The sequence below is a fragment of the Sorex araneus genome, chromosome 5, assembly GCF_027595985.1.
Source record: "Sorex araneus isolate mSorAra2 chromosome 5, mSorAra2.pri, whole genome shotgun sequence".
NCBI lineage: Eukaryota > Metazoa > Chordata > Mammalia > Eulipotyphla > Soricidae > Sorex > Sorex araneus.
The window spans coordinates 115,600,887-115,615,062 of NC_073306.1; the positions used below are offsets into that span (position 1 = coordinate 115,600,887).

At 45.7% G+C, this 14,176-nt stretch overlaps 1 protein-coding gene and 1 pseudogene across 1 annotated transcript; one reads left to right on the top strand and one right to left on the bottom strand.

Moving 5' to 3' along the window:
* Nucleotides 1-458, bottom strand: part of LOC129404984 (60S ribosomal protein L9-like) — a 59,222-nt pseudogene extending 58,764 nt beyond the window's left edge.
* A 6,203-nt stretch (nucleotides 459-6,661) lies between these two features.
* LOC129404985 (beta-defensin 123-like) lies at nucleotides 6,662-9,776 on the top strand. The gene is made up of 2 exons (XM_055139935.1): nucleotides 6,662-6,716; nucleotides 9,631-9,776. The coding sequence occupies exons 1-2, from the start codon at nucleotides 6,662-6,664 to the stop codon at nucleotides 9,774-9,776; spliced, it is 201 nt and encodes a 66-aa protein (XP_054995910.1).
* The last annotated feature ends 4,400 nt before the right edge of the window (nucleotides 9,777-14,176 follow it).

Sequence of the window (14,176 nt, forward strand, 5' to 3'; positions counted from 1 at the left end):
ACTGGTGCACATTTTCCACCACCAAAATCCTCAGTATTCCCCCACCTGCACCCCCATTCCAACCCTTCCCCAGCCTGTGTGGCAGACAATATCCCCCATACTCTCTCTTTACTTTGTTTACATTCGATATTTCGACACCAGTCTCACCACCATTCAAACCTGCCGAAAAGGCAATGCTAGACGATGTGTTCTGTATTGCTCGTTATGGATAGAGTATAATGTCCAGGAAGTTCTGTGTCACTCTCTTCTGGGAGCTTTAGTTTGTAGTCTCTGGGTCTTGGCTGTTGATGAGATTACATGGCACTGGGGGTGGTTTGCGGGTGTGACTGTCAGGCTACTGGAAAACTGGCGAGCCGGTGGGAGGAGGCCCAGTCCTGATTCAAGCGGGCTTGGAGATCTCAGTACAGGTTCCCACGTACCTGGGTTTTCCGGCCAGTCCACTCTCCAGTGAGGCTCATCCCGTCTTGAGAGAGGTTCATCCTCTCTTGGGAGAGGTCGTCCGAGCTTGTGGAGAGTGGCCTTGAACATGACAGTGGTTGGGTTCTGGAGGTTTTCGGCTGCTGGGACTCTGCTTGGGGCGGGGAGGGTGACTCAACCCGCCCCCCTCCGAGGTACCCTAGTGAAGACTGCCTGGTGTGGGGTCAGGGCATTTTGCGGTGCTTTCTTCTGGGAGCTTTGTAGTCTCTGGGTGTTGGCCATTGATGAGATTACATGGCGCCGGGGGCAGTCTGTGGGTGTGACTGCCAAGCTACTGGAAAACTGAGGAGCTGGAGGGAGGAGACCCAGTCCTGATCCAAGTGGGCCTGGAGCTCTCAGTCACGGGTTCCACCTACCTCCGTGCTACAGGCCCTAACTGCGTCTTTTGATCTCTTTTAAGATTTATGAGTCTCTGATTTAAGGCCAATAACTGAGCTTATATAGCTGAGCCGGAGGTGGTTTGTGGGTGTGGCTCTCACATACTTAACTTTTGGCCGTTTAATTTCTTGGTAAACTTGGCCCCAAGTTGTTGGGGTCTGGCCAAAGGCACAGCAGCAATTTTAGGGTATCTGGAAGTCTGAAGGCACCATCAGGCTGCTGATGCACTCACCCCACAGGTAGAGGTTGACCTTCTGGTGGCACCATGCCCCCTAAACATGCTATTTTTATCTTATATTGGAGTGCTTCTTCACAGAGTCATTTGAGAGGAAACATTCAGAACTTTCAGATTTATGTTTCTAAATTACTGTTTTTACTAAAGTTTTTAACAAATGAAATATTTGATGTTCTGAATCTCTGGTCTACTGTTTCTGCTGACCTTAATTTGTGGTGCTTTATATCATTGTTTTATGGCTGGGGCTCTGCTGATCTGCAGATTTTCCTTGTAAGCTATCTGAGCAAATGTTCTGAGTCCTAGGGTCAGAGAGAAAGTAAAGGGGTTAGCACATGAGGCGGACCCTGGTTCAATCTCTAGCACTGCATATTTTCCCCAGACCGCCATTAGGTGTGATTCCTTTAGAATAGAGCCAGGAGTAAGCCCTTTGATTTTTATTATAACACTGTGATTTACCAATTTGTTCGTAATACAGTTGTTTTAGGCACAAAATGTTCCAACACCGATCCTACCACCAGCGTGCCCTTCCCTTCACCAGTATCCCGTTTCCCAACCACCACCCCAGCCTGCCCTTTCTCAGACAAAAACAAACTTACTTCATCTTGTTAGTTACAATACAAAGGAAACTAGAATTATCAAACCTTAGATCAATAAGAGTGAATTTGGAGCTGGAGCGATAGCACAGCGGATAGAGCGTTTGCCTTGCACGCGGCCGACCCGGGTTCGATTCCCAGCATCCCATGTGGTCCCCTGAGCACTGCCAGGAGTTAATTCCTGAGTGCATGAGCCAGGAGTAACCCCTGTGCATCGCCGGGTGTGACCCAAAAAGAAAAAAAAAGAGGAATTTGTGATTATTGTTATAGCTCACAAGGATGATTCTAAAATCATTGTCTGCAGATCTGCTATGCTGCCTGGTGCAGGTTGAGCCTCTGTGTTATGTTGAGGCTTATTAAACTTGGTGGGCTTCTCTGTAACTATCCCAACAGATTTGCTGTGACCCTACTGAGCTGACAGCACTAAGAAATTTGGAGGTATTACACGGCCATTTGGTCTAGGAGCTATAGATCTGTAACAATGTGCTGGCTTGGCAGTTTCACGTGGTTCAGTTGTGGATCCGGACCATTTCTATGTCAGAGGATGTTGGGTGTGTCTGCAGGCTGCCGTGTCTTCAGGCAGAAAGGGGACTTTGCCCACCACCATTCCAAGAAGTCCCCGGAGTTCTTGGCCCTGAATCTAGCTGGAAAGATTCCGCGGTATTCTGTTCTTTTGGGGGGTGTGACACTGAGCCGTTTCTCTACCAGAAAGACAGTGCTGGCCAGGGCTTTTCTGGTGGAGTTTCCGGTGGCATAGGGGAGTGTAGAGGGATTTGTCTCACCCTCATTCTAAGAAGGCCCTAGAATCTCAGCCTGGACCAGTGAACCTGGGAAGATGTTCTTTTGGAGATGTGGCTCCAGGCGAATTCTCTGCCTGCAAGGTGACAGATTAGACTCCCACATTCTTACCAAATATGTTTCCAAGTTTTATCCATGTTCCTAACTCTTTCTGTGCCTCCCAGGACATCTGCATGCACTTTTATTTTTCCAGTTGCCTTGACCTTTCTAGAAGCTACTCTGTACCTCAATCCTTAGTTTATCTTTTTTCCCAGGAACCAGTCAGGGCAGGTCATTTTCATCTATCCTATAATACCCTTCTCTAGACCAAAATTATCCCAGGCACATTAAATTTCCTGAGGACTAAGTGCTAATGTGCAGACAGTGTAAAGACAGAACTGTCTAAGGAGGCTCCGACCCCTGGAGGTAGTGGAATGCTTTCTTTGCACACAGCTGACCCAGGTTCGATTCCCCTTAACCACCAGGAGTAAACCCTGAGTACAGGTGTGACTCAAAACCAAATATATATTGTTTATTTTATATATATTATATATATTGGCTACATTATATATTATATATAGCCTATATATATCAACTTTTTTAGGAAAATGAAAATCAAGCATTTTTCAGTGATCTTCATAGCCTTCCAAAGGCACTCAAAATAAGTTTATCATTCAATCACATCTTTCCCTCCTCCTGTTGATGCAGGTGGAGCTGGGATGACTGGCGGCTACAACAGGCTTGGTTGTGATGCTCTCATGACAGGTTGCAGTGCTCTCTTGCTGGGCTGTTGTTCTCGCCAGGGGTCACACTACTTTAATTTTTTTTAATTTAATTTAATTTTATTTTATTAGTGAATCACCGTGAGACAAAGTTACAGACTTACAGGTTTTCATGCTTACGTTTCAGTCATACAATGATCGAGAGGGTCACACTACTTTAGCTGTGGGGCTTACACACATAGTGTTCAGGGGGTCTACACTTCTGACCATGGTGTTTGCACATCTGCTTAGTTGCCCTGCTTGCTGATGGGCCAAACTCTTCTTAGGTGTGGTGCTCATAATACCTGAACTTTGCTTCCAGCACCAAGAATCACAGTAGTGCCAGGATGACAGCTGGTGTAGGTGGGCAGCTCCAGGGATCAAATTTCGTAGCCTCGTGCTTAAAAGGTAAGCTCTTGAGTCACTGAGCCATCTGCTGTTCCAATAAGTAAAACCTTGATTAAGCACCAACTGTGTACAGTATACTCTCTATTGAATTCCAGTAATATGCAACAGCATAAGAAACTGTCCCCTTAGAGAAAACTATATTAGAATAAACATGGTTATAATGTGGTAACAAAACAAAATTCTTGGTAGTTTCTAGGAACAAAGGTTTGTTCTTCATACATGCTATTTCCCATTGCAGTTTGCCTGTAGATACTGTTCTCTAGAATCCACAGTGAATACCCAATTTATGCTAAGATCCATCACAGAGGAAAAGAGAGCTAAAGAGTATCCTGAATTAATCATTATAAGCCCAGACCTTGGAAATAAGGGATAGCTCCTAAAATGACCATGAACATCATGGCCCCATTCTGCTACAAGATGGATAAGCAGTGCAATTGGACCACCGGCCAAGAAAGCAGAAAGCAGGATTCTTTGATGAATAGCATCAATACTCTTCAAATATAATATTGCAGTTATCACGAATGGCCACCTTTAAAAAAAGCCAATAAAATGGGGCTGGAGCGATAGCACAGCGGGGAGGGTGTTTGCCTCGCAGCGGCTGACCCGGGTTCGATTCCCAGCATCCCATATGGTCCCCTGAGCACCGACAGGAGTGATTCCTGAGTGCAGAGCCAGGAGCAACCCCTGTGCATGGCCAGGTGTGACCCAAAAAGCAAAAAATAAATAAATAAAAATAAAAAGGCAATAAAAACTAGCTTTATAATGCAAAGTGCTGAATATAGAAATCAAAAGAAAAGGTTAGAATAAAGCAGAACTTAGAGCGATCCCCAAAGGTGAAGGTGAGGGACGGCTTGGGGAAGACCTTATCCAAGCCTTAAAAAAAGTTAAGTTTCAGAGGAATGGAGAACAGGGAGGGGGTGTGAAAGGACAATTCTAGTAAGGGAGTTGAAAGAACAGGGATGATTATGAATTATTTGGAAACAAATGAAAATACTGCATGGTTCCTGCTGGGTGTTTATGCTCCATACAACTTGGAGAATTGCACCATAAGATATTTTAAATCCTTGTATGTGAACATAATGAACTTGTTTCTGGGGTCAAAATCAGAGAATTGAAGGAGGCTAACGGAGTAGAATCTAAATCCTCCCTTTTTCTCCTGAGTGAGCATCTTCATTTGGATCTGTTTGACATACTGACTTCAGTGTCGGTTTTTGTTTTTTAAAACAATTTTTCTGCTCACAGATTCAATAAAACTGAAAACATTAGACTTAAGAAGCAACCACTGAAACTTTATGACGTACCTGTTAAGTTGACAGACAGGGGTGGAATGGGGGTTCAGTGGGGGTGGGAATCTAGGGACACTGGTGGAAGGAAGTTGACACTGGTGGGGGGATTGGTACTGAATTGGTATGCCTAAAACTCAACTATCAGTAACTTTGTAAATCATGGATTTTTAATAACATTTTAAAAAATAAATAAAAATGATAAAAAGGTTTGGTCTGCTTAAAAGAAAAGTTCTAAAATTCTTGGTGAACCATAATGCCCAAAAGGAGAGAGAGAGAGAGGAAGAGAGAGAGAGAGAGACAGAGACAGAGACAGTCAGACAGACAGAAAGACAGAAAGACAGAGAGACAGAGACAGAAGAAAAGTGCCTGCCACAGAGGCAGGTATCGGGGGAAACTAGGAACATTGGTGGTGGGAAAACCCAATTATTAACCACCTTGTAACTAACTGTATTTCACTGTGATTCACACAAAAAAATTCTTTTTTAGAGGTTGGTGTTGGAGATAAAGACTTTTAATCTTTGATCATAAACTCTTAAAATTTGTACCTTAAAGGTTCAGAGAAGCTGTCTCCTCAGAAACATTTCCAAAGATGAAAAAATGAGCACATATCAAGATAGTACACTCTATTGTTGAAATTCCCTAGTTTTAGAAAATGGGTTCTATTGAATCAAAATTTGCTTTCCTGCATTAAAAAAAGTCATAAATTCATAACTCAAATTGGCCTCATTAAATAAATGGCTCCTGAATTAACAGCATTATATCCAGGAAGTTGAAAGACAATACAAAGATTTACCAAAACCAGAAAGCTTTTATGATTAGAAAAATGGGTGAGGGGGCTGGAGTGATAGAACAGCGGGTAGGGAGTTTGCCTTGCACAAGGCCAACCCGGGTTTTATTCCCAGCATCCTGTCTGGTCCCCCAAGCACCACCACCAGTGATTTCTGAGTGCAGAGCCAGGAGTAATCCCTGAACATCGCCGGGTGTGACCCAAGAATAAAAAAAAAAGAAAGATGGGTGAGGAACTAATATACCAAGAGTATTGTACCACATTTGATGGGGTTTAAACTAGAAGGCAACCAATCTTAGGGGGAAATATATTTATACAGATATAGATATAAGCACACAAGGCACAACCTTTACCAACATGTTACTAACCTCTTATAGAAGGGTTTAATGGCTCCTGGGTGAAATACAACCACCTTCACACAATTTCCTCTAAAAAACCTTTTTTGGATCATTTTCAGTAGATTATTCACAACAAGCAATACAAAAGAAATTATTTTGGTTGTGCTTTGAGAGCAGGGTTTGGGGTTCGGGATGGAAACAGGGTGGTGGGAAGGTGTCATGGTGGTGGGATTGGTGTTCAGATATTAAATTAATCAAATATTGTGAATAACTTTACAAAAATTATATATACATATATATGTGTGTGTGTGTGTGTGTGTGTGTGTGTGTGAGGAACCATATTTGCGAATCACCGCCCTGGGGCCCCGGAGACCAGTGGGTTGCGGTGGCTGTCGCAACTACTGGGCCTGCGCTCTGCGGCCGATCTCAAGGCCGGCCCGGGAGCTCAGCAGCACCGGGGCGCGGGGGCTGAGCCCGGGGGCAGTGAAGGACACGTGCTGGTGATTTCCGTTCCAGGAAACCAAAAGGAGAGTCGAAGCGCGGGCGCAGAGAGGCCCCACTTTCCTGCATCCGCTTTACCGTCCCTCCAACTTGGCACTTCACCTTGGGCCTCTTGCTGCCATGAAGTTCTTTTTAGTGGCTTTGGTGGCCCTGCTGATCTTGACCTACGCTCCAGGTAAGGTGGGCCGCTCTGGAGGGAGGGGCCTGCAGATTGGAGCCCTGGCCATGGGGTCCTGAGGCTGGGAGTGAGGGGTGCTCAATAGGTCACCCAGAGAAGTCACAGGAAGGAGTTGTCTGCCAGCCCCCAGGAGCCACTTGAGGTACCAGCCATAACAGGCCCCGCACGCCCATCCCCAGCCCTCCCCGAGGCTTGCCAGGCGGCTGAGTGTGTGAACCGGAACGGGAGAGTGGACAGCAGCAGCAGGAAGAGAAGGCCATGGCTGCCCTTGCAAGAAAGAGGCCCCAGAATAATCTAGGCATTGCCGAGATTGCAGCCACCCTCACAAGAGAGCAAAGTTCCTGGTGCCATGTCTGTCCCCGACCCTATGTGGGGAGGTCTACGCTCAGAGATACGTGCAAGGGTCCTGGGGTGCAGGGAGAGCTGGGCTGTGACATTAAGTTGCAAGTGCAATGAGCTGGGATGGGGGGTGCAGAGGGCGAGGGTGTATTAAGTAATATCAGCTTGGTTTGTGGCCCTGCGGAAGCCTCCTGGATGGTGGCCACAGTCCTGAAGGGCAGGGGGAAGTTGGAGGAGGCAAGGAAGGAGGCAGGAGAAGGACGCTGCTACCTCGGTTTCAATGTCTCCCTTGCTCAAGCTGCTACAAGGACCATAGAGCATATCGTAACCTTGACCATGCTGGAATTTTGATATTCAACAGCAAGGCCCAACATGCAGCTTTTTTCATTCTCTGAAACTCACCTGGAGTTTTCCAGGAATGTGCATCTAACTGGTGAGACCATTGGAGGGTGAGGGATGGGGTGGGCATGGAAATAGGAGAGAACACATGGGCACTCTGTATGGTACCCTGAGCACCACCACGAGTGATTCCTGAGAGCAGAGCCAGGAGTAACCCCCGAGCACCGCCGGGTGTGCCCCCTCCCCCCCCCCACACACACACTGATGTGCTGGAGCAGTAATCCAGCAAGGGAGTGCTTGCCCTGCGTGGGGCCAACTCAGGGCCAATCCCTGACACCCCACGGGGTCCTCAAACTGCACCAGGAGTTTTGAGCATTGCTGGTGCAAAAACAAAACGAAAAGATAATAATTCTCCCCAAAAAGCTAGCAATTTCTCTGAGCTAAACTCTGAGGGGCAAGAAGTAAACATCCCTTGTGCTAGCAGTCTCACCAGGGGGACTAGAAGGAGTCTTCTTGCTTCTGCCTTTCTTAAATTATTTTTTAATTTTAATTTTATTTTGCATTTTGGGTCACACCCAGCAATGCACAGGGGTTACTCCTGGCTCTGCACTCAGGAATTACTCCTGGCAGTACTCAGGGGACCATATGGGATGCTGGGAATGGAACCCAGGCCGGCTGCGTGCAAGGCGAATGCCCCACCCGCTGTACAATGGCTCCAGCCCCTTCTTACGTTATTTATTTCTACTACCTAGGCTTTTAGGCTGACTGGCTGGTTGCTAGCACCGGTGGAGGGCAAGGCCTTTGTCTCTTTCTGAGCTCGGGAAGGGGAAGGAGGCCTCAATCAGCCCCTTAGGGGGGAGAAGTATGTGGATTCTGGTAGATCTTTCTGGCCTGCTCTTGCTATTGCTGCAATAAATGAATTTAAGTCCAGTTTACTCTCAGAAGAGCATTTGTCTCTTTGTGCTTTTCTGTTAGATGTGGTGGTATTGGAAAATGTATGGCAGTTTCTCTAGCTGGACCATCAGCTTGTTTTGTTTTATTCTGGTCCACCAGGCTATGCTCAGCAGTTACTCCTGGCTCTGCACTCAGGAATTACTCCTGGTGGTGCTCAAGGTGTCATATCGGATGCCAGGGATTAAACCTGGGTGATCTGAGCGCAAGGCAAACGCCTTACCTACTGTACTATCGCTCCAGCCCAGACATCAGCTTTTGCCTCCTGTGGCTTAAAGTGTTATTGGAATCCACAAGTTTACAAGAACATACAAAAGAGCTCTTTGAAACATGAAGATCCTTGACCTTTCTTGAAAAGCTTTCATTCTTAAAAGTATTGTCTTGATGCAAACTAAAAACAAAACAAAAACAACAACAACAACCTCATCTCATTTAAACTGAGCAATCACCTTGTCAGTCTCTTGTTTACCATTCCCCCCAAAGGCCAGAAACTCTGCCCACATCTGCTTCTTGTTCTCTGGAGAATCTCATAATGAAACTGAAAAGATGGGCCAGAGTGATAGTACAGCGGGTGGGGTGCTTGCCTTGCACATGGATGACCCAATCCCCAGCACTTAGTATGGTCCCCTGAGTTGGCCAGAATGGATCCTTGAATGCAGAGCCCGGGGTAAGCCCTGAGCATAGCCAGGTGTGTTCCCAAACCAAAAGCAACAAACAAACAAAAGACAATATGGAGGGTTATTGCCAAAACTCTGAGAGGAGGGGAGAATGGGGTTGCTATTATGTATCAGGCCAGAGATTTAGTTTTACAAGATGGAAAGAATGATGGGAAAAGATGGTGCTAATGGTGGCAGAGCAACGGAAACGTGTGTAATACCCCTGAATATTAAAATGTTTAAACTTTTAAAATTCATTTAGAAAGTTTAATGCTTAATGTCATTGGTGTTCTCCTGTCACTTATAAAAGGGAGGGAAGAGGGAACGAGAAAGGAGGCGAGAAGCAAGAGACATGGAGAACCCTCTTCACAGGCCTTTGTATTAATTTTTTTTTTCGAGTCACACCCAGCTATGCTCAGCGGTTACTCCTGGCTCTGCGCTCAGGAATTACTCCTGGTGGTGCTCAGGGGATTATATGGGATGCCGAGGATCAAACCTGGGTGAGCCACGTGCAAGGCAAACACCTTCCCCGCTATGCTATTGCTCCCACCTCTCACAGGCCTTTAAAATCCCAAACCTATCTCTTCTGCAACTCAGAGTCTTTGTTCTTTTTTTTCCTGTGTCAGGTGGCACGGAAAAATGCTGGAACCTTCTCGGCAAATGCCGCCAGAAGTGCCTCGGGAAAGAAAAGTTCTTCGTTTACTGCTTGAATAACAAGCTTTGCTGTGTGAAGGACAAGAACATGCCCAGAGACAGGCCTTGGCTACACTGAGGTCTTAGAAGCCGAAAGCCTGGAAATGCAGACGGTGTTCCCCTGAGTCTGCTCCCACGGGTCCCTGTGCTCATTCAATAAACGTCTCTGCCTTACTGCCTGTGTTTGCCTTGGAGTCCACCACAGAGGCCCTTTTATTTTCCTACTTTTAAATCTTAAAAAAAAAGTAAATAAATGTCAGAGTTGCTAAAATTCAAGTCATCCTCTTCATAATAAGCAGACATGATTTACTTTTTTTTTTTTTTTTGCTTTTTGGTCACACCCCGTGATGCTCAGGGTTTACTGCTGGCTCTGCACTCAGGTATTACTCCTGGTGATGCTCAGGGGACCATATGGGATGCTGGGAATTGAACCTGGGGCGGCCACTTGCAAGGCAAATGCACTACCCGCTGTGCTAATTGCTCCAGCCCCATGATTTACCTTTTTTTTGTTTTTGTTTTTTTGGGTCACACCTGGCGATGCTCAGGGTTTACTCCTGGCTCTGCACTTAGGAATTACCCCTGGCCGTGCTCAGGGGACCATATGGGATGCTGGGAATTGAACCCGGGTCAGCCACGTGCAAGGCAAACGCCCTACCCGCTGTGCTATTGCTCCAGCCCCTGATTTACCTTTTTCAACCTCACTCACAAATGTGTGCAGTGGAATTGGGGGAGGAGGAGGGGGCGGTGTCTACAGTACAGATGATGACATCATTGTTCTAGCAGCCAATGAGAGGTGTGCTTATCATTGGAAAATGTATGGAAGTTTATCTAGCTGGACTGTCAGCTTGTTTTGTTTTGTTTTGGCTTCATGGGGCCAAGCTCAGGGGTTACTCCTGGCTCGGCGCTGTTCTCCTGGTGGTGTTCAGGGGGTGTCATATCATTGGGTTTCTGAAATTTTGTTATTCAAGTATTTTTGAAGCATTAGGGTTTACAATAGTATTAATATTATTGTCTTATGCTATAGTGGTACTGTACCACACCGCCCCCGCACCCCTGTGAGAGAGTCCATCTCTTTCCACCATTATCTCAGGAAGCCTTCTGCTCCCACCCCATCTGGCAGCCCCAGTTCTTAGTGCTACTGGCAGTATCTCAGGGTTTGCTTTCATTAGTCAGTGTCTATTCCCTGCCTTTGTTTCTTTAAACTCTGTCTACCTAGGAGTGATATTTGTCTTTTTCCTGCTGGCTCACTTAACTTAGCAGGACACTCTCCAGTTCCATCCAAGTTGAAGCACACCGCCAGATTTCCTGTTTTCTCAGCACTGAGCAGTATTCACTGTGTTTATGTACTGGAATTTATTTATTCACGGATGTGTTCTTGGACACTTGGATTGTTTCCAAGTCTTGGCTATTGTAAATCGCATTGCAATGAACATAGGTGTGCATATATTTTTTTTAAATTTTATTTATTTTTAATTAGAGAATCACTGTGAGGGTACAGTTACAGATTTATACACTTTTGTGCTTATACTTCCCTCATACAAAGTTCGGGAACCCATCCCTTCACCAGTGCCCATTCTCCACCACCCGTAAACCCAGCGTCCCTCCCACCCTCCCCAATCCCATCTCCCCCCCACCCCACCCTGCCACTGTGGCAAGGCATTCCCTTCTGTTCTCTCTCTCTAATTAGCTGTTGTGGTTTGCAATAAAGGTGTTCAGTGGCCGCTGTGCTCAGTCTCTAGCCCTCATTCAGCCCGCAACTCCCTTCCCCCACATGGCCTTCGACTACAATGTAGTTGGTGATCGCTTCTCTGAGTTGACCTTTCCCCGGAACGTGAGGCCAGCCTCGAAGCCATGGAGTCAACCTCCTGGTACTTATTTCTACAGTTCTTGGGTGATAGTCTCCCACTCTGTTATTCTATATACCATAGATGAGTGCAATCTTTCTATGTCTGTCTCTCTCTTCCTGACTCATTTCACTCAGCATGAAACTTTTCAGTTGTGCATATATTTTTAAGGATTCATTCTTTGGGTTTTGTTTGGGGGCCACACACAGTGATGCTCAAGGCTTACTCCTAGCTCTGCACTCAGGAATTACTCCTGGAGGTGCTCAGGGGACAACATGGATGCCTGGAATGGAACTCACACTTTGGCTGCATGCAAGGCAAACTTCCTACCAGCCCTACTACCTCTCCAGCCCAAGAATTAATTTTGTATGCGTGTATTCTTGGGATAGATGTGCAGGAGCAGAATCACTGGATAGATGTTTTATTTTTAACATTTTGAAAGTTTCCATCCCATTCTCTATAAGGTCTAAACTGGACAACGGTTCCACTAACCGTGAATGAGGCTTGCTTTTTCAACTCCTCACTACCAGCACTATTTCCAGATTTATAAGTAATTAATTAATTTATTTTGGTTTTTGGATCACACCAACCAGTGCTTAGGGGTTACTCCTGGCTTCTTTGCTCAGGGAACACTCCTGATGAGCTCAGAGAACCTATATGGGATGCCAGGACTCAAACCTGGGTTGGCTGCATACAGGGGAAGTGCCTACATGCTATACTATCACTCCAGCCCCTATTTCCAAATTTCTTAGTATAGATCATTCTCACTGGTGTGCGGTGGAATCTCATTGTCACTTTGATTTGCATTTCCCTGACAGTCCCTGGTGATGAGTTTGTTTTCATATGCCTCTTGGTCATCTGAATGTTTTCTTTGAGAAAGTGTCTCTGTATATCCTCTTGCCCATTTCTTGATGGGGTTGTTATTTTGTTGTTGTTGTTGAGTTTTGTGAGTGCTTTATACATCGCCGATGTTAACCCCTTGTCAGATATGTGACAAGCTAAATTTTCTCCCATTTTGTACTGTGCGTTTTCATTTTGGGTCTTCTTTTCCTTGAAGAGACTTTTTAGTTTAGTCCCATTTGTTTATTTGCTTCTTGGCCAGTGGGATTGTGTCAGTAAAAACTCCTTTAAGGTCAATATCTTAGAAGTTCTGCCTGTGTTTTCCTTAATGTGTTTTATGGCTTCCTTTTTTTTTTTTTCTTTTTGGGTCACAGCTGGCTGTGCAAAGGCGTTACTCCTGGCTCATGCACTCAGGAATTACTTCTGTCGGTGCTTGGGGGACCATACGGGATGCTGCAAATTGAACCCCAGTCAGCCGAGTGCAAAGCAAACACCCTCTGTGCTGTGCTCAGCTCCAGCCCCTGGGTTCCCATATTTATCTTTTTCCTCCTCCCTTTCCTTTTGTTGTTCTTGTTATGGCCATCAGGGGTCGTGTACTTCACTGCAGTATCTCAGGGGTTGTGCATCTTAGTTGTCTTGCTTGTACACATGGTGTGGGACACTGACAGTTGTACACTTAATTGGGACTCTGGGAATCCCAAATGGCTTTGCCAGTGGAATCACACTGCATGACCCCCAACAATATGTGGGGTGGTGTGGGGCTCCAACTCACGGCTCCATCACTGAGCTCTCCCTGAGTGCTCTGAACACCTTGTTAAATTTCTCTCTGTTAAATTTCTCTCTCTCTCTCTCTCTCTCTCTCTCTCTCTCTCTCTCTCTTGGCTTTTTGTGTCACACCCGACGATGCACAGGGGTTACTCATGACTGTGCGCTCAGGAATTTCTCCTGGTGGTGCTCAGGGATCATATGGGATGCTGAGTATCAAACCTGGGTCGGTCACATGCAAGGCAAATGCCCTACCCACCATGCTATTGCTCAAGCCCCAAATTTCTCTCTTAAAAAAAAAAAAGCTTGGGGCCGGAGCGATAGCACAGTGGGTAGGGCGTTTGCCTTGCACTCGGCCGACCTGGGTTCGATCCCTGGCATCCCATATGGTCCCCCAAGCACTGCCAGGAGTAATTCCTGAGTGCAAAGCCAGGAGTAACCCCTGAGCATTGCTGGGTGTGACCCAAAAAGCAAAAAAAAAAAAAAAAAAGCTTTTCTTAGAACAAGGAAAGCCTCTTCAGCAAGTGGTGCTGGGAAAACTGGACTGCTACCTGAAAAAAAAAAAAAGAACTCAGACCTCTCTCTAATGCCAGGCACAAAAGTCAGATCAAAGTGGATTTAAAACCTCAGTATCAGACCTGAAGTCATAAGGTACATAAAGGAAAATATAGGCAGAACTCTCCATGACATTGAAGCTAAAGGCATCTTTAAGGATGAAACACCACTGACCAAGCAAATGGAAACAAACATAAACAAATGGGACTACATCAAACTAAGAAGCTTCTGCACCTCAAAAGAAATAGTAACCAAAATACAGAGAGAACCCATGGAATGGGAAAGATTATTTACCCAATGCCCACCAGATAAGGGGTTAATATCCAGGATATACAAGACATTAGTAGAACTGTACAAGAATAAAACCTCTAACCCCATCAAAAAAATGGGAAGAAGAAATGAACAGAAACTTCCTCAAAAAAGAAATACAAATGGCCAAGAGGCAAATGAAAATTGCTCTACATCACTAATCATT